Here is a 22,984-nt window from a genome sequence, read left to right as displayed (position 1 = left end):
ACAAATAAATGCATACAAGAAATGATGGAGAGCCTTGATAGAGAGACACCCAAAATTGGTCTCCGCATAGACTTGGATAAAACTCAAATTTTGCGAGTGGGATATAAGGCAATGGGTGCCCCTGTCATATTTGGCGAGCCAAAGCTTGAAGAGTTGGACAAGTTCACATACTTTGGCAGCATCATAACAAACGATGGGTGCCTACCATGATATAGCATGCAGAATAGGAAAGGCAGGGAGCATTTTCAAAGGCTGCAACCTATTTGGAGGTTTGCGGGACATGTTCTCCAACAAAATGAACTATGCATACCAAGAGTTGCAATGACATGGAGGCCAATATGAGGAAAGCGCAAACAGGGATGTCCTCGTATAACTTGCGCCACACTTTCATGGGGGACCTCAGAACAGTGGACACCAGGTGGGAGGAGGCTTCAGACATTGCCAGATCTTTGTGGATACAGCTTGCCGCCCAATGCGCTGAACGGCACTGGAGGATCTAAGTCTAAATAAGTCTAACTTCATTCTGAAGTTCTAAAAAAAGTTATACAAATTCAAATCTTTAGCAGCATTTATCAACCCAGGTGCCAAATCAGTGAATAATTTTAAAACATTTTTGCTAGGTCAGAGAAGCTAGAGATACAAATTATTTTTGTGTTCAGAACAAAACATTAAAAGTTTTTGTTTTTTTTTAACACTATCAATTGTCAGCCTCCATTTATTCAGCCACATTTTGCCAGAGCCTCCACAGGCCTCAGTTCTTTTCAATGCTTATTTGCTGATGAACCACTAAACAATAATAGATTTAATGTTATACAAACTTGTACTGACCAATAATTGAGCTTTAGCAATGTCTTGTTCCTTCTGCTTCAGTCTGGCTACTTCTTTTAATGCCCTACCCCATTGCTGTTTGTAGTGGACTTTAGACTTTGTTGCAGCATCAAGTTTCCTCTCTAACTCGATCTTTAGTAGACAAAAAAGTCATAGACAATAAAATAAAAAAAAAAATACAAAAAAACCTAATGTCAATATTAACTTAAAATGTATGTTACAAAAAACTTGCATCTTAAAAAAGATCACACAAATACAAATGGTAGTGAATACATTTGTAACCTAAATTACCCTAGGACCCAAACAGCTTTTATAAAGGCACAAAACCTACATTAAATGTCTCACCAAGTAGATTTGAGAAGAATTTTTTGATATTTAAGAAGCAACAAGGGTGGACATTTGAACTGAATTTCATGTCACTACAGTCAGTATATGCTTATTTGGAAGTTTACAGTATTTAAAAACATGGGTAATGGTAACTACACAGTGCCATTTATGGACAAGCAGGGGCATTGTTAGGTAGAGAGGATAAAGTGGTCAACTGTCTAATAAAGTGAAGAAAGAAATTGCCCTCAGTTACATAGTAGTTAAAGACTTGAGTTATCAGGAAGTTAAAAAATTTTTTTTTTTTATATATCTCTATTAAATAAAGTAAGATTAATCTGTAAATGATAATTGCCAGGTTTTAAACTCTGAAACCACACAAGCTCTTTGAATGGGCATATAAAAAAAGATATTAAGACTTAAGACATGTTAATTCAATTTTTTAAATAGATTTGGAACATTTATATGTGCTTGACAGATAAATTACCTTTTCCATTGTCAGTAAATTAATTTCAGACTGTAGTCTGACCTCAGGTGTTTTTGTTTGTTGTTCTTTGTAAAGAGAGAAATCTTTTTCAAGCGCTCTGTACCTCTTTTCACTTTCATTCAGCTTCAAAAACAATTTTATATGAAAGTAATGGTTTTAAGATTATCAAATATCAAGTAAACAGTTTTCTAATGATATATGCATAGATGTCATAAATCAAAAGTCCTCTTATTGTATGATTTCCTCTTCACTAATTCTTCTATTTTTAGGACTATCTAAAAATGTATTTAAAATAATCAAGCAAGTGAAAATGCCAATAAGGATTCATTCTATTATAATAAAATTGTGTAGTTTTCACTTCAAATGTTTTTTTCTAATCCAACTTTTTAATGTATGTATTCATGTTGTAATCCTGTTTTTTTTTAAAATTATTACTGCACAACGGCAATGTCTTCCAAATATTGAAGATAAGTGCTATGCTTCAACCTTTAACATTTTGTTATTAAAGCATAAACATGGTCAAAATGATCCATAACACTTTATAAAAGCAATGTTCACATTTGTTTAAAACATGGAGCTGAAATGTCAGCATGTGATTGGGACACAATTGTGGACGGAGATGTCTACAATACTTATAAGAAGGAGGAAAGGCAAAGGGGGGGAGGGGAAGATGCTAATGAAAGATAATACAACTGAGACAACAATAATAATAATTAAAACTAGTATAGCCACTGGGTATGAGCTCCTCTTCATGGTCATAGTTGAGAACTGTCTTATAAACTTAGTTCTTAAGAATACACAAATGGATATAAAGTTTGATCTTTGCTTTGAAAAACTGATCACAATCAAGATCTGGGTGGACAGGGTCAATTGCAGTGTTGTCTGCTTTTGCTCAAAGATTTTTAGCAAGACTTATTTGCTTCATAGCCTGAAACACAAAGACTGATGACTGCAAACAATGAGGAGCAATCAAGGGCTAGTTTTCCCCAGTCATGAGTGTCCATTACTTTTTTCTTGAGAGTTAACTTTATATTTCTTATGTTGACTATTGAGAATGAATTCCATTGCACAGCCACATATAAAAAAGTAATTTAGGAAGATGACTATCAAGCATAGAGATTACATGTAAATCTGTGATGTAAAAAATTTCACAGTCTGGTATATGATGAAACCAATTCACTTGATGCAGTTTTCTTAGCAGATGAGGCAGGAATATTAAGCCTAGGATTTTGAAATATATAAAAGTGAGAGAAGAACAACAGCACTTCAGACCTACAACTTAGTTGGTATGTGACCATTTCTTCTTCTTCTTCTTCTAGCCAGCTTTATTGCTGCTGAGCTGTGAGCTCTTTAGCAGACTGTGCCAAGGAAAAAAAGTGTGCTGTTTTCTTCAGTTGTTCAGCACTGCCGTACAGGGTGTTGGTTATGTTGGGCTGTAGTGGAAGTAGGGTCTGCCTAAGGTGGATTAGGGAGGGGCATTCAAAGAGGATATGGTTTACGGTTTCAAAGGGGTGGGCGCAGTGTCTGCAAAGGGGGAGTTGTGTGGAGTTTATTTTGTTCAGGTGGTAATTTAATAGTGGTGTGTGTCCTGTTCTTAGTTGGAAGATTGTAGATTGTTCTTTGCGGGGGAGGAAGTTAATACTGTCCAGTTTGTTAGGCGTAGTCATTTCTTTGTACATGGCTCTGCCTGTGTTTCCTGATGCCCATTGGTTGAGCCACTACTCTTTGTGATTGCTGACTAACATTGACATTAAGGTGAGGTAGTTAACAGGTCTATCTGGTTGTTCCATAGACGAGCCTGTCATTGATAGCTTATCTGCCTTTTCATTTCCCATGATGTCAATGTGTCGGTCCCAACTCCACCATATGCCGGTCCCAAGCCCGGGTGAGAAAGGAGGAGGGTTTGGCGTGGGGCTAGCGACCCCACCCTGTAAAACCACTATTGCTACAGAAACGGCAAACTCGACACATAATGAAAACTATACATGCGGCGAGGGCGGCCAAACCCTGATGACGGAGTTGGATCAAAGCCAACTGGAAGTCCAATACCCGATACATGGCAAGCCTTTCAACGCAAGGAAACCGACTCTTATAGGCACGTGGAATGTAAGAACCCTGAATCAATGCGGTAAACTGGCCCAACTTTTAAGAGAGTTTGACTCTTACCGGCTGGACATCCTTGGGATCTGCGAGATGCAGTGGACATCAAGTGGACAAATAATCAATGATGGCAAGACAATAATATATTCAGGACATGACAAGGAGCACATTGGTGGTGTAGGAATCATCATGTCTAAAATAGCAGCTTCAGCGCTAATTGCTTGGAAGCCGGTCAGTGACCGCATCATTACAGCTCGACTCCAAACAAAGCAAATTAAAGTCACTACCATCCAAGCTTATGCCCCTACAGAGGATGCAGAAGATACCATCAAAGATCATTTCTATAATCAACTACAAACCACTCTTGATGAAACACCTACTCACGACCTAATTCTACTGATGGGAGACTTTAACGCCAAAATCAATCCCAACCGAACTGGCTTTGAATATGTAATGGGACCATATGGCTCTGCAGAAAACATCAGTGATAATGGCGAGCGCTTGATTTCTCTCTGCGCATCCAACAGCCTTTCAATTGGAAACACATATTTTAAGCACAAACAAATACACAAAAAAACATGGCGATCACCAAATGGAGAAACCTTCAACGAGATAGATTACATTTGCATCTCCAAACGATGGAGGTCATCTCTGTTAGACGTGCGGACCCGCAGAGGAGCTGATATCGGCTCAGACCACTACCTTGTCAGTGGCAAATGTAAGCTCCGATTGAAACGCCAACCAAAACAAACCACACGACCCCGCCCATTTAATGTAGAGAAGCTTAAAGACGGCAATACTGCAGCACAGTTCCAATTGAAACTAACGAACCGCTTTGAGGCTCTTGCAGATATATTGACCCTTGAAGAAGAGTGGGCCAACTTCAAAGATACCACTATTGGGTGCGCGGAAGAAGTTATCGGAAGGAGGCGAGGTTCATACAAGGAACGGTGGATACAAGACAGAACATGGAAATTGATAGATGAGAGGAAAGAGGCCAAACGTAGACGAGATCAGAAAAATGAAACACAGGATCGCAGCCTAGCGGAAGAAGCCTATAGGGAAGCAGATCTGAAAGTAAAGAGAAGCTGTCGGCAAGATAAACGGGACTGGATTGAGCAGAAGGGACAAGAGGCACAAGCAGCTGCAAGCAGAAATGACACAAAAACCCTCCATCGTATTGTCCGAGATCTCACTGGAGCAAAGAGTGGACATGGGGCACCAATAAAAGACAAGCAAGGCAAAACTTTGTTAACCAAAGAAGAACAGGATGCAAGATGGGTAGAGCACTTTAAAGAGACCCTTAACCAACTGTCGCCAGACCTAACTTACATATTCAAGGACCCCTCTCCAGACAATGATCTCAAGGTCAAGACAGACCCAATAACTGCTGAGGAGGTTACCATGGCCATAGCAGTGCTAAAGAATAACAAAGCACCAGGACTAGACATGATATCAGCAGAAATGCTAAAATATGGGGGACAGTGCATTGTTAACAGAATGACTGATCTCTTAAATCTCTGTTGGCGAACTTCAAAAGTCCCAGAGGACTGGCAAAAGGGAGTGATTGTAAAGCTTCCAAAAAAGGGCAACTTGGCAGATTGCAACAACTGGAGGGGCATTACTCTCCTCTCTGTCCCAGGCAAAGTTTTCAGCACTGTTTTGTTGAGACGGCTTCAACAGTCTGTAGATGAAAGGCTCAGAGAAGAACAAGCAGGTTTCCGAAGAGGCAGATCATGTACAGAGCAGATTTTCGTTTTACGAAATATCATAGAACAAAGTCTTGAGTACCAACAACGGCTAATGATCAGTTTTGTGGACTTCAAAAAAGCGTTTGATAGTGTCCACCGAGAATCACTATGGAAAATAGTTAGAGAATACGGTATCCCAGAAAAATTCGTCCAGATCCTACGACGCCTTTACAGTCAGTCTAGTTGCTGCATTAAAACAGAAGAGGGAACAACAGAGTTTTTTACAATCGAGACAGGTGTGAGACAGGGGTGCATCTTATCTCCCTTCCTTTTCCTCCTAGCCATCGACTACATAATGAGGAGAGCAATGAACCAGACTGCCTTTGGTATTCCATGGCATGAACAACTCCGATTGATGGACTTGGACTTTGCTGATGATGTTGCACTACTCGGGGCTACAAATAAATGCATTCAAGAAATGACGGAGAGCCTAGACAGAGAGGCACCCAAAATTGGCCTCCGCATAAACTTGGATAAGACTAAAATTATGCGAGTGGGATATAAGGCAAAGGGTGTCCCCATCAGACTTGGCGAGTCAAAGCTTGAAGAGCTGGACAAGTTCACGTACCTTGGCAGCATCATAACAAATGATGGAGATGCTTACCATGATGTAGCATGTCGAATAGGAAAGGCAGGGAGCATTTTCCAAAGGCTGCAGCCTATTTGGACTAGCCAAGCCATTGGACTCGAGACAAAAATACACCTTCTCAACACAATCGTCATTCCAACTGCTACATATGCATGTGAGACGTGGAAGTCATCTGTCAAAATTGAGAAAAGACTAAATGTGGCTCAACAGAGATGGCTGAGACGGATTTTGGGAGTCAGTTACACAGACCGGATCTCAAACAAGGAAATCCTATGCCGAACTGGGAGTCGAACACTTAGTGAGGTTGTGACTGAGCGTCGCATGAGGTTTGCGGGACATGTTCTACGTCAAAATGAATTACGCACACCAAGAGTTGCGATAACCTGGAAGCCAAAACGAGGAAAGCGCAAACAGGGACGTCCTCGTATTACCTGGCGACACACCTTCATGGAGGACCTCAGAACAGTGGACACCAGATGGGAGGAGGCTTCAGACATTGCCAGTGACAGATCATTATGGAGACAGCTTGCCGCCCAATGCGCCGAACGGCGCGGGAGGACCTAAGTCTAAGTCTAAGTCAATGTGTCTAGGGATCCACTGTAGTGTGATATTGATATTTAATTTTGATATCATCTGATGGATTATCACAATGAGTTTTGTCAACTCTCTTGGGCTGTTTGAGGTGCTGCTGTTAAGTGCTTGCAGAGTAGATTGGGAGTCTGTAAAGACAACAATATCTGATGGTGGTTGCACTCCTTCATATAATTTGTTTTCCACTGTCTGTAGTGCTATGGTGATTGCCCAATTTCGGCTTGGAAGTTTGAGCAGTAATCGCCACAGGGTGCGCTTATCTCAAAGTGTTTATTTTTAGGGAAGACCAGGAAGGCACCAAGACCAGCATTGATGGTGGCTTTGAAAGCCGATCCGTCTGTATAAATATGGATAGCTGTTTTTTGATAGCTTTCAATTGTTTCAAGCGTGCCTACTTTGAGCTCCAGTGGATTTGATTCTTTTGTTAAGGTGTTATTTAGTAAATGTGTTTTGATGGTTGGTTGTTTGTAGTTTAGTCAGGGTGTAATGTTTGAAAATCTGGTAATTTTTTCTCTGTTATTGGGTAGGTGGTGTTTTAGGGCTAGTTCGTCAGTAAGTTGGATCAGAGTCCTTTGCTTTTTTTGGTTGTTTTTCCTATTTCTCTGTGTTAGTAATTTATTTGGATGATCGTCCTCCAACCTTCTGTATCTCTCAATAGCTTCTAATGCTGCTCTGTTGCGCCTTAAATTAAGAGGTTGAATATTGGAGTCTATTTCACAGGCTGCTGTGGGGGTAGTTCTCATACCTCCATTAATTAGCCGCAAGGCTTGGTTTTGGATTGTATCTAATGATGATTGACAGGTTTTGTTGGCAGCTACTTGCATGAAGAGACAGTTATCCATTACAGATCTGACGTATCCAGTGTATAACTGTCTTAAGGTTTTCTTTTCAGCTCCCCAGGATGTTCCTGCTAGGTGTTTTATTATGTTTAATCTTTGTGATGCTTTTTCTTTCAAATCTGCCATAAAGTGTTTTAGAGACAGTCTTTGGTCTAGTTTTACGTATGTGACCATACTTGTTCTTGGAGTTTGCCAAAGGGACATTTGCATGTTCAACAAGAAAAGTCAACCTTGTCATCACCATTGCTATTGTGCTTTCCATACAGACAAAACTATTTCCTGTTAGCTAATTTCTTGCCCTCTATAATGTATTTCTAGCTCTAGTGGACTATTTCAAGGACTCAGTATTAACTCAGCATTAAGACTAAGATAGGAAAATAACAACTCATTTGTACATTAGCTTAATAATAACAATTGGTACAATAAATGAAAATGTTTTCAGAAGAAAGAAACTTACTTCAGATTTGTATCTATTCATTATTTCTTCCATTTCTTTTATTTTCATTCTGTAAATATCAGTTCAAATAATTATGACCTTTTTTTTTTTTAAAGAATAATAAATACTTGAAATTCCCTAGTTGAGAATGAATGCAAGATTAATTCAAGTAAATAATTCAAATAAACAAAAATTATGAATAAATTACTTTTGAAGTTCTACTTGATGATCACAATCTTCTTTCATTCTTCGTGAAGCTTCTTTCATTTCCTGTAGTTTGCGGTCATGTTCCCTTTGTAGGTCTGCTCTCAGTTTAGTTACCTTAAAAAATGGGTGACGGAATAATAATGGACCATATAGTCAAAATCAATTACTATTTGCTCTATGTGGCAGCATACACTGATCTTCAAATGTGTTGCCAGACAGTTTCTAAAAGACTTAAAAACTGGGTAGGAAAGTTAAATTGAATGATTTTGCAGAAATTAATAATGTGGACATGTTAAAATGTGACTTTAAGGTGACGGGTCATTTCATCCTTGGTCACTTCATCCCCTTTACCTTTAAGCCCTCGTTTCATCTAATATATAAATATATTTATTTAGAATACTTTTTGATATTTTGGACAAGTTATTATAGTGTTTATAGTGTTCCCTGTGATGTTGCTAGTTCAGGCTGTCTTGAAGTCAACCAATTACTCTGCAATCGTTTGGGTGTAATTGTTCGGGTGTATTACGTGCAGTTGAGCAACAATACAAACAAGAACTGGCACATCGATTGTAACGAATGAAGAGATGTAGTCAACGATGATGAACAAGTTCACATAGATTTATTCTGATAAAAGGCCACAGTAGAAGTCTCTGTCACTAAACACGTCGTTACCCTGGAATATTCTATCGCTAACTGATTTTCCGGTCTCTAACCCAACATATCCCAAACGTCACTAGTCCCGTTCAATATGCGTCTTCTATGGTGCGTCGCTAAATAACTAACCTATATAAATAAGGTGTCTAACATCCCCTACTCTCTTCATACTTGATGAGAAATGAAAGAATATATTTTAATAAGAAGATATATTGCAATGCAGAGTTTGCATTTAGTTCTATTGTTTCTGTTTGTTGTAGGGATGTCAATATTATCCTGCGCATATTGCGTGATGTAATGATCAAAGGCAAAGGTGTGGTGGAAGTATGAAAAATCTTTTGAGAGTTAGAAGTACAATTTGAATAATTATGATCACGCCGCTCTGAGCTCATTAATTTATAATCAAAGTCCAAGGTGTGGTGGAAGTAGTGGAAATCTTTTGAGAGATGAGAAAGATTAGAATACTTATGATCTTGCTGCTGATAACCTATTTCCTGAAAACCATCTTTCACTTTATTTGTCAATCGTTTTTTCTTAAATAAGAGCGTGTCATTTCAAACCCTCATATAACCTTTTATTTATTATCATAAATGCTGACTTCAAGTAATACACAACACTGGCCAAGAAATTACAAATGATGTACAGCAATATGAATCTAAGAATCGCCTTCTGTACCTACTAGCAAAAGCCTATCTTATTGATTTTAATTAACACGCAAAAACAATTTTTACATTAACTATATATCTATAAATGTTAAATTTTTACATTTTTTAATGACATTATATTTTATTCTTATTTATTAATGTGTAATTTTGTCATGTAAATAAAAATAAAATTTAAAAAAATATTGTTAATTTTATACTTTTTACAATTATTATTTGATGGATTAGCTGATGAAATGACCAGGGGATGAAGTAACCGAGGATGAAGTGACCAAGGATGAAATGACTGGGGATGAAATGACCAGGGATGAAGTGACCGGGGATGAAATGACCAGGAACCAACATTAAGCAGATGGTGATTTTGTTGCAAAAAATGAAATGAAAAATTTAGTCAATAGAATTTTGAGCAATAATATAAAATATCCTTTATGGTCTTTTTTATATAGGTATTAAAAAAGGTAATATTTACCTCATGTTCACTAACAGTTAATTTATTGGATCTCTTTTCTACATCTGTCAAAGTTTTCCTGAGCTGTTCCTTTAATTCTTTATACTCTGTAATCTAGAATGATCAAAAACAAGAGAATCAATAAGGTGCAACATCACAATTTGAAAACAGTTAGATAGTACTAACAAATGCACTTTTAGAAACCTGAGTTTGAATCAGCAGAGTGTTTTTAGTTCAAATGTGTACTTTAAAAGAATTACATTCAATTCATTTTTTCTGTATTTTCTTCACAATAATGCAAATCAATAATTAAAAAAGAATACCTTCTTCTGAGTAAGCACTTCCCTTTCAGTGTCTCTTTTCTTCCATTCCTCCGCTAAGGCTTTCATGTAAGCTGCTTCTTTCATTTTTAACTTTAAAACATTAAACAGCAATTTTATTATTTTGATTAAAGAACAAAATGTATGCAAAAATGAATATCTATTCATCGGATGTTTTCAACTCTTAAACTAACAGTAGTTCACTGATAACATTTATTTTTCAATTCACTGTTAGGAGGCTTGGTAATAAGTAAAGAGTACAAGAATCTTGACTACGAATCACTTAAAGAAGACTATTTACTCAATGCTTTTTTCTAACCTTTTTCTCAAACTCCTTTTCTTGAGCTTCTTTCCACAGCTCCAGTTCTACAGCAGCTTGGTACTCTGCTGAACCCCGAGGACTGCTTCCCGCTGCACCTATCAACCCACTACCACTTGATGATTGAGTTGGTGCCACCTGGTGGCCAGATGCACCAGAGACAGCACTGTTGCCCTAAAAAACATTGCTGTTTGCGCATTAATTACAGGTTTACACCTTTACATCGTCAATGAAAACAAAAACCTAAACTAAACTAAAATCAATAGTATCTGCTGACAATGGGATACTGAATTATAAAGAAAATATTGTAAGAGACAAACTAAATAAAAAATATAGAATCGTATTTCATGAATCAGTTGGCCTACAGTTGTAACAGCTAGGGTTAATTTCGTAGAACACTTTTTCATGTGACTGTGGAGCCCTATTTTGGAGAGACACTCCTGTCCACATACATTGCAGGTTAAGCTGGTTTTCGCTTTGGTGGCAGAGGAGCCAGCCATTTTTCGTATGGCATGCTTTTCTTCCAAAGTTGAGGCCCATGTTTTTTCACTGTCCATAGCTTTCTTGGTCACCATCTCTCTCCACATAGTGCAGTCTAGGGCTATGTCTTCCAAGTGGTCAGTATCAATGTTCATTGTTTTGAGGTCCTGTTTGATTACATCCATGTAACAGAGGGGGGTGACAATTTTTCTTGAGCCAGATGCGAGTTGCCTGTAGAAAATGTGATTGTCCTCCATCTGGTGAATATGACCAAGCCAGTGCAGGCAGCGCTGTCTGAGAACTGTAAAGATGCTGGGGAGACTCGTTTGCGCAAGGTAAAGATGCTGGGAGACTCGTTTGCGCAAGGCTAGGAAGTAAACTATCTTCAACTCTGAAGGAACATCAGAAACATGTAAAACATTTTACAAAAAAACAATATTAATAAAGTAAAACTAGTTTGAAACATACTTGTTTTGTTGGCTGAGAAGATGTTATAGGACCCCAATCTTCCAGACTCAGAACTAAACTGATCTCAGCACACTCTAGTTTTCTGCCCAATGACACATGTTAAAAACTATAAGTCAATCATCTCTAACTCAAATTCAAAATATTTAACACATTATTACATTTTATCCTCTCAAAAAGATGACTGAAATTTGAAAATGTGTTAAAAAAAATTTTCACCAAAAAGTTTTAAAATATGTTTTAGTTATTTTAAACAAAATGTGTACATATTTTCATCATTTTTTTTTAAAGCTCAAATTATCAGAAAATGAAAGGGCATTGTGATCACATGATCAAGTCACCAAAAAAAAAAAAGAAAAAAAAAAAAGTGAAAAAAGACATTGGAAAAGAAATTATTTGCAAGAGAATATAAGACTCAATGAATTCTACCTACCCATCTGCTGAAACAACTGGAATTCTGTCTGATACCTCTTGCCTCCAGCCTGCGCCACCAGCAGAGCTCTTTGGAGAAAAATGATTAATCTTATCCTAATTAAAGGAAGAAAAAAAAAAGTATGATGTTAATGGTAAATTTGTAATAATGGAAACTTGTAATACAAAAAAAAATGTAGGCATCTCTACTGGTCATACTCACAAACTACACCATTCACAAATGCATATCTAAGGCCCAACTTCAACAGTAAAATCATAAAATTATTTGAGACCATTATTACCATATTACTTTTAAATCTTTTTTTTTAATGGTTGATACATGTGTACATATATGCAGATGCTTATATTATATATAGGTCAACTATTATCCCAAATGAGGTTAAAAATTTAATTGTAATACAAACAGGAAATGTATGTGTACATTAATTTTCACTATATTCCCCCCCCCCCTTTTTTTTTTTGCTTTTCAATGCAATTGGTCCATTATTGCACAAGCTTTCTGAAGCCCTCATAAAAGAAGGTTTTTGTTTGAGCTGCATACCAGGAATGCACTGCCTCTTACAATGCTTCATCTGAGGTAAATCTATGGCCTCTTAATGTCTTCACACAATATAAAAACCAACACTATGGCGCCCTTGTAATAATGCAGTTGGTACTTAGTCACGCAGGTGTGACTGGCAACACCATTGCTGACTCCTTGGCCCACCAGGGAGGGATAACACCACCCACCAAGCATCATGCTCTGGCTCATATTTCACAAAGCTATGGCCAAACTTCAACTCATGGTGCCCCTGCCACGGGGAAGAAGAGAAAACCGCATCTCATCAAATACATTCATTACTTCAAAAAAGAAGATTATATTCTACACGTCATCCATCTAGTCATGCATGTTAACCAATGACTTAAATTCTGCCAAGTCATTGAGTTTCATGGCTGGCTCAGGCAACCCATTTTATGCTCTAATAGCACTAGGGCTGCTCAAACTTGCTGGTCTCTGTCTTGACAGGTCTGGTAAACCACGAATTCTCGACCTCTATAGTGACTTATATGCACTATGCAAAACAGCAGGGTTTATAATCAGGGCTTTTGCAAGAGAAGATTTGAGCCTCTCAAATGGAGTTTGATGATGAATGCCTCTTTGAATGGGCCAAATAAGAGTAAGTCCTATAGGGCAAGTGCAAGAATATATGGAGGATGAGCCAGTTTTCAAAGATTTGTTTCTGAAGTGTTTTAACAGTGTGGGCAGCAGTATCTCTAACAAATCATGTCATGTGCACATTCAATGTTTTCCTCTTTTGTGTTGGTGAATAGTGGTCTGACTCTTTAGTCATGAGTAACACTTGTATGACCTTTAATACATTTTTCAATCTATTTGTAGACAACTGTTAAGGCAACATACTATTGTGATAGTGTTTGACGAATTTTGGCCTATGGTAGTATAGGTACACATTCTGACCAAAAAGAAAAAAACAACAACAGATCACTGAATATTGCTCTTCTTTGGTGCAAACAGAGAGTAGAGCAGCCATGGTGAATGGCAAGACAGCTCAAATGGAACTAACTTAAAATAACCTAACAGCAACAACATGTGCAGATATAATAATTAAACCATGCAAGCATCATTTGCTCTTCATGACAGTACTACCAACATAAGGAAAATTATAACCACGCTGCAGACGATAGCTGACCTCCCCTTGTAATACAGTCTCTGCAGTTGATTTTCAAAACAAAAGGTGTGTTAAGAAAATCAAAAGTAGCTGCTACACTTATTTGAAACATTGAAGCTTTTTTTTTAATCTAAAATGACATGCCTTACTAAAAAAAACTTCAAGGAATGTCAAATGTGAATGTCAACTTACCACATGCCAACTTCTGTTAGCTGATATGACTAAATTTAAAGGCAACTTAGCAGTTCCAACCAGCACATCTTTTGACAACTGTCTATCTCTGTGTAAGACTTCTACAACAAGTGGTACCCTTCAGAGAATAAGTTGATTGTAAAAATTCTTTCAATGTAGATGGACAATGTTTAGTAAAACAATCAACCACTACACAACAAATCTTTAAACAACTACAATAACACCTGTTGAATCATGCAATACCCACTAAAACAATTTCTTAACAAAACCACTCACCTGATGAATGTGTCTTGAAGTTGGTGGACAGTGCAAGCAAAATCAAAGGCACAAAATGACTGTGGCAATAAGACTTCAGTTCCCTTACGAATTTCTACTGGAGGGTTTGTGCTAATAGGGGAAGCACTTCCAAAAAAAGGATATGTATACCTAGAACAATGAAAAAGAAATAAATTTGCGCTTTTAAAATGCCGACAGCCAAAACATTTTTTTTTAAAATTTTGTGAGCACTTGTATGTGAAAAATATACTAGCATGCTTTTTGTCTGACAGCTAAGTTAGCTGGGACACATACTGTGTCGGAGGATTGCCATAGTCCATAGGTTATCAAGAGCTATAGGACAAGCTCAGGTGTGAGCTTACCATACTGACATAGATGATAGCACCTACCAGCTACTGGCTTTGAAATGAGATACTGGGAGAACTCTTACAAAGTTGCAGCACAAACATTTCTGACCCTAAAAAAAGGCTACCACAGATAACAGGTGCAAAAAAAGAACTTAAGCAGACCCTAGAAGTCAACAGCTTTGTCAGTATTAGAAGTGATAACATAAGTAGGTCATATCTGGGTCTAAGAACCCACATTACACATAGGATGTAAACATCTTCTTTTTTGAAATAGGTCTGTATTTTATAAGATAAGATAATACATTGCACTATTACAACTGATTTGAAGGTAATGCATTATTATTTAGAACATTTTTAGTATATTTAAAACATACAGCATACATAGAAAATTTTGCTTAAAAAGAACATCTTCCATCATACAAATTGAATGAGTGTTTGAAGTAATAAAAGAGTCTAGTGATGTTCAAAATACATAAAAAAAAAATATTTATGTTAAAAACAAGCCAAATTTGTATTGATGTAGGAAAAGAAATAGTAAAACCAGCGCTGCATACCTGAGAAAAACATTGATGATGTTTGTTGAATGGTTGTCTCTTATACTTCGCAGGTCAATGCTGAAAGTAAAATGATGAGCTTGGGGTGGAACACTCACATGGTTGGGCAGAGCTGATGGTTTAGTAAATAATACTTTTTAAAATTAGGACAAATCTCAATGATTTTACATGCATTTCACCTCTAAGACATCTTGTGTTTTTCTAATTTCTTCTTCTTTTTTTTTTAATTCCGGGAACCTCTGGTTAAAAAGTGTTTTCTAAATTATACACATTACTCTTTCAAAGCAAACACACATATCAAGTTATTTTTTCTATGAGGTAATATTAGCCAAATTATTTTACTATCATTGCTGGTGCCACATTATTTCAATGCAAATCAATTGTGAATTGAAAATGCGTGTGGCTAAGTTTGTTTACTTTGATGCCATTAGATATTTTATTTGTTAATACAAGCATGGATTTAACTGATATATAAACAACAGAAGCCACTGTCTAATAAAAGCTAAATTAAAACTTGACCCAATTAAGATTCGTCCTTGTTTACAAAAAATGTATTTAAGAGTCTTATTCAGCTTTAGTTTGAATAAGTATATATTAGTGTATGAGAGCTTACCCATGGTGTTGGTCATCATGACTTGAACATCAGAAATCGGTGACAGTTGCTGTGGAGCTGTGGATGGTTTGCCATTTTGACTTGTCTTAGTAGTTGGTTCTGAAATTTGTAATGCTTTTAAAGATAAAACAAAAGGTTAATAAAAGAAAAAGCTTAAAAAAAACAACTTATCCAAAAAAAAACCCTGATGAATGAATATCTTCACCTGCAATTTTGATTTTATTAAATTCTGATTCCTCTTCAAATGTGTCAGAGGAATAGTTAGGTTCATCTGGCTTGCTTTTAGTTTCTACTTTAATATTTTTGTTATCTTTAGAACTTTTCTCTTGTTCTGCTGGTCCAACATGAGAGGATGGAACTCCAGTTGTAAGAGCGGCTTGTGGATTATCTCGTGTAGGACTTTTAACTGCCTGTTAGACAAATAATATTGAATGGTACTTTAAAGTGTATGTTAAAATAGCTTTGAAATGCCTATTAGAACAAATGATACAATTAAACACTTAAAAATTATAAAAGAAGCTTAAAAGAAAGAATACTTATAAAAAAAATTACAGTGTAATAACATTTTGGTAAATATCAGACCTGCCTACCAAAAAAAGTCCAAATGCGTAACGCTGATGGTCAAAATGCGTATTTTGGCACCAGAATGCGTAACACTTACACGATCCACTATTTTGTCATATATATATATATTATTATATATATATATAATATTAGATCTAGATGTCATGATTAGATCTACAATCTAAATCTAGAGACTAGATCAATACGACAATAGAGATGATATCTAGCCTAGATCTGGATATATGTCTATATAATGAATATAATCTACTCTAGATCTGGGCTCAAGAGTGTTACCGATGCTGTGGATCTGCTACAAACCTTGATCTATTCTATACTAAGACAAAGAATCTAGTCAAGATCTAGACTAGATGGTAGTAGATGTTATCGATCTAGATCTTGTCAATCTAAATCATACTACAACTAAATTGGATCTAGATTGTAGAGTAATGTAGAGAATCATGACATAAACCGAACGTAATGACTAGCTAGACTCTAGCTAGATCTATTCCTGTATAACAAGTTTTCTAGATCTAGAATCCAGATCTAGATCTAGACTAGATATCTACAATGTCACTCAATGTGTTTTGAATCGATAGCACTTCGATATTTCTTTCTATACAAATGAATACGGGAATCAGGGATTCAACATAATTAATATCTACTAATGAACTTACAAAAAAAAAAAGTCACGTTGGTGTATCAGCTAACTGACGGTACCAACCTGGTACCAACAGGCCACTCCCTCACTCTCGTGTTCTTCATTTCTAGACTAAATCTAATTGTTATTAAGAACCAATCAACGTATAGATCTGGACACAATGTGTTCCCCCACCTTTTCTGTCCCCCCCCCCCCCCAACAGGACAGCTTAGCGTGACCTCCGTGACCGCTCGTAAGCTAGTCAAGAGAGGGGGGAAAAAAGGATACGAAATGCGTAACGCGACGGGTTAAATGCATATTTGCGTACTGACGGTCATTTTTGGGAGATTTTGCGTAACGAATACGCATTTTGCGTAACGGTAGGCAGGTCTGAAATATATATTTTAACTGAAGTGAAAGAAATTATTTATGACCAGCGAAAAAAGAAGTGATGTACAAATTTACCATGTCTTCTTTACGTAAGACTACAGATACCCCTACACTAGGATAATTATTTCCAGGCAACGCTGTCAACTGTTGTTTGCTTTTGTTAGCTGGATAGAGCTGGAACATGATACAAATGATAGTTCAAGTTAATAATTCAAGTTAATACATTTCCTCAGAGCCTAATATTACTATTTTAGTGTGCAGCAGATAAAGAATGAGCATAAAAAAAATATTGAAGAAATTCTCATTTTAAAAAATGCGTGGTGAAAGAGGAAAGAAATGTCTTCTTATCTTAAACTGTCATTACTTAGGTATAGTTAGAAAAAAAAAGAAGATATATTTAATGTGCGTTTCTGTATTGTGATGGATGTATACTACATTAAGTTTATAATTTTTTTTTAGATGAAAGGCTTTTGAAAATGAATGTAAGTAATTATATATGATTAAAAATAGACAAAAAGTGAGTGTATTTAGTTACCCTAAAAGGTCCTTCTATAGTGACTGGTTTCATATAAATTTCTGTGCTGTTGGCTTTAAGTAATGTTTTCAAAGGTATTTCACAGCTCCCATGGGACTGGTCACCAGAACATAGATGGATCTAAATAAAGCACAATTGTTTAAACTAAATGAGCTGATAAAACAAGCATCTAAAAAAAGCAAACAAAAATCATTTACTATTTAAAAAAATATAAAAATTTAACTTATGTGTTGAGCAATACTTTAAATTTTAAAAATTCTTTTTTGCAAATAAAAAGAGTGAATGGTATAAAAAAAAATAAGCAACACATTTTCGTAAGATGAAAAAAAAATTTGAATTAAAAAACTGTAGAAGACAATTTGTAATTCTCTAATTGTATTTTGTACCTGTAATCCTGGTTGAAGGGTGAAGAAGGACCTTAAAGCATCAACACTGCTGCGAATTTTGACAGATGCTCTCTCAGCTGGGAAATTTGGACTGACAAGATCTTGAAATGGTTCATTTGTGACATCATTTCCCAACAGTGAATAGTAGAAGAAGAAAGAAGTTGAGCTGAGTGGTGTGTTGCTAGGGATTAGCTGAAACAGAAAACATCTTTCGTACACCAAGAATATACTTTTGGGCCACCCTGTCTTGGGCCATCAAAATAAAAGGAAATCAAAAGTGCTTTAATCATTTATATGTCAGTAAATTTTCAACTCTCATTGGCAGCAATTTAAAATGCCACATGAAATAAATAAAAATTATTTTTTTTACAAATATATGCTAAGGGATTATTCAGTACCCTAACATAAGCTAAAACTGGTCCTTTACTGATAATGAGCAATACTGTTTATCTATGAACCAATTATTATTTTTAGTTTGAAGAATATATGCAACAGTATATAACACTGATAACAATACTTACATGTATTAAATTATTAGCATATGCTATGGTAACAGAAAGTACAAACTGTTCTACACACATCTTTGCAGGACCAATTTGATAATAACCTTCAGCCTCATTTAATACAGGAACTAGATTTTTTAAATCAACATTTTTAGGTAAAACTTGTTCTGTAGGGCAAAAAAAAGGTGTATTTGTATTGATTTATGTGTATCTACATATATAAATTGTTATTTAGTAAGTCTAACAAGGATAATTGGATTATTGAAGATACATGCTCAAACTCAAAAGTGTGAATTTCTAAAAAAAAAAATGTTTATATTTTAATTATATGTTGGTTCAATTTATCATGAGCTGGTTAAAACACACACAAACATTTATATAAATTTAAGAGCTTTTCAGAAAAATAGAAGACTCACATTTAGTCTAGTAAATCAAAAGACTGGTTTTAATTGCCAGCATGAAGTTTTAAGAATTAAATTTTAAAAAATTTAAATTTAATTTTTATAGAGTAATCAATTTCGGATGTTTGAATAAAAAAAAATCAGTTTTTCTTTCTTCAACATTCATAGAATAAAAAAAGGAGTTTGTTAGGTTTTCAGCTATCCCATTAGTTAAACAAATTTTATAGAATAATTTAACTCATTACCTGGCTCAGTAATAGGAGCTGCAGGCTGCTGCTCATTTTCATCTAAATACAATGCTAACTTCAGCTCAGCTTTTGTTTTATGATATTTGCTGTGAAGAAGTTGGTGCCATTTTGGAACCTAAAGTGAACCAGTTATAACTTGTTATAGGCAAAATATTAAATCCAGTCAATGTATAAATTTTGGTATATTATATATATATATATATATATATATATATATATATATATATATATATATATTTCGAGTTATTGTTTACTTAGGACTGAAGGTGGCCAATGATATCTATATATATTTAAATTAAGTAAAGTTTCATACTTTATAAGTATTGCAATGGGGATGTATCTGTATTAGCTTTATGCATTCCAGAGTAAGACAATGGCTTTTTATTAATTTACGAAGTATAATGTCATTTTTAACATTTTGTTCTTTCATTAAGTAAATTGATAGACAATGTTTGCATAACTATTAATATTCTGCACCCCCCCCCCCCCCAAATGTTTTGAGTTGTCCACAACTATTATTCATACTTATACTTAACAGAAGAGTCTTTCTGAATCTGGATTCACAGCTTAAGAATAGAGCTCCAACCATTAATCACATTTTTATGTTGTAACATCTTAGATGCTGTTAAAGGAGTGATATTTAATGTATTGAGTGGTTAGGGGAAAGAAATATTAGGTATCAGAATTGCTGGTTAGTATTAGAATTGGTAATTTTATATAAGATTTTTCAAGTGAAGTAAAACTGCCATTGTGTTGAAATAGTACACAAAAAAAGGAGAAAAATAGATCTAGGATTTTTCTTGAGTACTATGTGAATGAAAGAAGCAATGCATCAATCCTCTCAATATAATGAAGACTAAAAGATAAGTTTATAAAACTTTACCAATGACTGAGAGATTTTGATGTTCAATACAATTCAGCCAGCAGAAGGAACACAAATGTTACCTGCTTATTTGAAGAGGCTGATCGTAGATCAAGCACAATGTATCCCACAGACTCTTTCATTGTAGTCTCTATATCGTAAGCATAGCACTGAATTTTGATAGAGCTTCTCTGCAGGCGATGCTGCTGCAGAGATTTTTTGTCCAGTTCCCATGCTAACTCTTGATTTATATCAGGCACTTCTACATGAGCAACTGGGTCTGTTGCTAACAGTTCTCCATCAAATTTTGCTTCTACAATAAGTTGATGTTTGCTTCGTTTTGGAAAACCTCGACCTAAAGGTCAAATTAAAATATATTTTTAATATCCTATTCAATTACTATGAAAATGTAATAATATACAATATATACAAATACTTAATTAATGTAATTTAATGACATTTAAAGAGGACAACTTGGCGATCAACAAATTTTTCAAGTAAAATAATCAAAAGAAAGAATATTACAGCATTGATCCCAGAACCTTAAATACCAAAGAAATAATAATGTCAGAGAATGTTGAGTATGTATAATTTTAGTTTCAATGCATTTAGGGTTCAAATAATAAAATATAACTTTAGTGGGACTACATAGTATCAAATAAACAGGGATGATTTAGTTATCTCCCTCCTAAGTAATACTCAGATATCAATTACATTAAGACTAATTTGGAGATAAATGGTAGAAATATATTTCTTGACAGGCTATGCTTATCATTCTGACAAGTTTCATTTCTGAACAGTGTTGAAAATCTATATTCTCCCTATTTTCTTCGAACAGCTAGGTTGAAATCTGGAATCAGATAAAAAGAACCCCTCCTCCCATAATCCCATATGATGAAAGGCTTCATAACTTCCATACAGATTGAGTGGCTGGGGAGACACATCATCTATTAGCTCTTGCAGCTGGTATGGTATAAGGGTTCATAGCTCCCATACAGATTGAATTCCTGGAGAGACACATCATCTATTAGCTCTTGTAACTGAAAACAGGATATGGGGCACTGTCAACTTGACTTCTAGCAGGGGGGTAAAACATCAAGAAACAGAAAAAGTATGCTTCCATACCCAGCTATATATTTTAGGTTTATCATCAGTACCCAGCTATATTTTAGGTTTATTATCAGTTTAGCAGAATATGGCATCAATTGGAAGGATCTATTGACTGTAACAATTAGAATTTTAAACATGCAAGTGGATTGTGCCTAGCAATGAGTTCATTTTAACTATATAAGAAAATCTTTTAAAGGGAGAGGTGGGCAATATCCTCTAGGCTTGAAGGCAATAATTTTACCAAGCATAAACAAGTTTAGATCTATAAGTCGCTGCTTTAATTTTCCACAATTAAATTCCCTTTTTTTTTTTAATCTCAACATTTAATATTGATCCTTATTAGTAATTATCTTCATCAGATTTAAGAATGTGGCTTTTCAGCCAACATTGACAAGTGTGTAGAAAAAGGTAAACCAGCCTGTTTAATTTTGTTGCTGCATTAAAAATAATGTAGATTAGAGGTGGATGAAGTCATTAATGCTTGACCATGTAAAAGTATCACAAATAAGACCACTTAAAACCAGAGAAGGGAGATAAAAAGTGTTTATGAATAAAGCATCTAAGATGGGAAAAAAAAGACTAAAAGTTTTAAAAGGAAGGAATTTTCTGTTTTCCCAAAGATTAGCAAGTGTTCAAACATAGGGAAAATGTATTTGGTAACACTAAAAATTAAAGTAGCAAAGCTAGCTAACTAACTAGAACATCAGATTCAATTTTAAATATGAGCAACTAAACTACTACATAACAAAAACAAATTTTTTATTATTATTATAAATAGTAAATTTTATGGGAACAGGATTCAACATAAGTAATGATAATTCAATACTTTCATTTTTATTAAATTTATTACTGAGCTATAAAAAAAAAGAACATCTCTCTAAACAGATCTAGAGTCTAGAATACTCTAGAATGACTAGTAGATTGACTAGATCTACCTAGTTACTAGTCACAGTACTAGACTCTACTAGACTAGTCATGACTAGTGTATTTAATTTGTAATTTATAAGATCAATTGAAAATTTATTATTAATATTAAATAATATTATTGATTATTAATATTAATTTTATTATAATTATACTAGATCTAACTACTTTTTAAACTTTAACTAGTCACTAAGTCTCACTAAGTTGACTAAGTCAGATTTTTTAATTTTAAACTTCAATTTTTACATTTATTTGTCTTTCCTATTTAAAGGAAAATCTAGAATCTTGATTCAGATTCATGATATCTTTTAGGGATAATCTTTAAATTTAAACAAGGAAAAATTAATAATTTTAGTATGGGACATGAACAGACTTGACAAGTTTGAAATCAGAAATGACTCAAATTGAGTCAAATGATAAAAATAAATATTTAAATTGATGCCCAGCTTTCCTTAACAACGTGACATTTATAATTATACAAAGAATTTAAATTATTTAAGTTCACCTTCTAGAACAGATATAACCGCTAAATATTTAGAGTTACTACTCATTTTGTCGATCATGAAACGAAGTTGCTTTATAATTGACCTAATAAACCAATTGTGAGCAAACAATTTTTAGAAACTCCGCCATATTTGTTGATGCGGAAATGACGTCACGTCATCAGCTGATATTGTATATTTTCATTTTAAATGTTAAGAACAATATAGAACTCTAGTATTTGAACGAAAAAAAAACAAAAAAAATTAAATTCAAGTTTTACTTTTGTGTAGCTTTTATTTTAGTAATAGGGAGAAAATGCATTGTTGTTGTTTAAAAACAAGGTTCGTTCCGCCTAGAAAC

The 22,984-nt window shown here is 35.0% G+C and overlaps 1 protein-coding gene across 3 annotated transcripts in view; it reads right to left on the bottom strand.

The window, feature by feature from the left end:
• Positions 1-22,981, bottom strand: part of LOC106065642 (centrosomal protein of 120 kDa-like) — a 34,414-nt gene extending 11,433 nt beyond the window's left edge. Inside the window, exons 1-21 of one of the 3 annotated variants that reach the window (XM_056013550.1) lie at positions 22,905-22,981; positions 20,191-20,462; positions 19,243-19,360; positions 18,615-18,763; positions 18,094-18,285; positions 17,708-17,827; positions 17,248-17,346; positions 15,787-15,991; positions 15,582-15,695; positions 14,969-15,080; positions 14,068-14,217; positions 13,792-13,909; positions 11,934-12,028; positions 11,504-11,585; positions 10,556-10,729; positions 10,240-10,329; positions 9,938-10,030; positions 8,154-8,266; positions 7,967-8,015; positions 1,640-1,762; positions 829-960 (exon numbers count right to left, since the gene is read on the bottom strand). In XM_056013550.1, coding sequence (XP_055869525.1) covers positions 829-960; positions 1,640-1,762; positions 7,967-8,015; positions 8,154-8,266; positions 9,938-10,030; positions 10,240-10,329; positions 10,556-10,729; positions 11,504-11,585; positions 11,934-12,028; positions 13,792-13,909; positions 14,068-14,217; positions 14,969-15,080; positions 15,582-15,695; positions 15,787-15,991; positions 17,248-17,346; positions 17,708-17,827; positions 18,094-18,285; positions 18,615-18,763; positions 19,243-19,360; positions 20,191-20,250 — 2,388 coding nt within the window. In that variant the 5' untranslated portion in view covers positions 20,251-20,462; positions 22,905-22,981. Of the gene's footprint in view, positions 1-828; positions 961-1,639; positions 1,763-7,966; positions 8,016-8,153; positions 8,267-9,937; positions 10,031-10,239; positions 10,330-10,555; positions 10,730-11,503; positions 11,586-11,933; positions 12,029-13,791; positions 13,910-14,067; positions 14,218-14,968; positions 15,081-15,581; positions 15,696-15,786; positions 15,992-17,247; positions 17,347-17,707; positions 17,828-18,093; positions 18,286-18,614; positions 18,764-19,242; positions 19,361-20,190; positions 20,463-22,646; positions 22,806-22,904 lie in introns of those variants that run through there. The other 2 variants (XM_056013544.1, XM_056013545.1) reach the window with 2 other exon arrangements.
• Between the last annotated feature and the right edge of the window lie 3 nt (positions 22,982-22,984).

The sequence above is a fragment of the Biomphalaria glabrata genome, chromosome 1 (assembly GCF_947242115.1).
Source record: "Biomphalaria glabrata chromosome 1, xgBioGlab47.1, whole genome shotgun sequence".
Taxonomy (NCBI): Eukaryota; Metazoa; Mollusca; class Gastropoda; family Planorbidae; genus Biomphalaria; species Biomphalaria glabrata.
The sequence above is the reverse complement of the archived record's forward strand: the minus strand, read 5'-3'. Positions and strand labels throughout refer to the sequence as shown.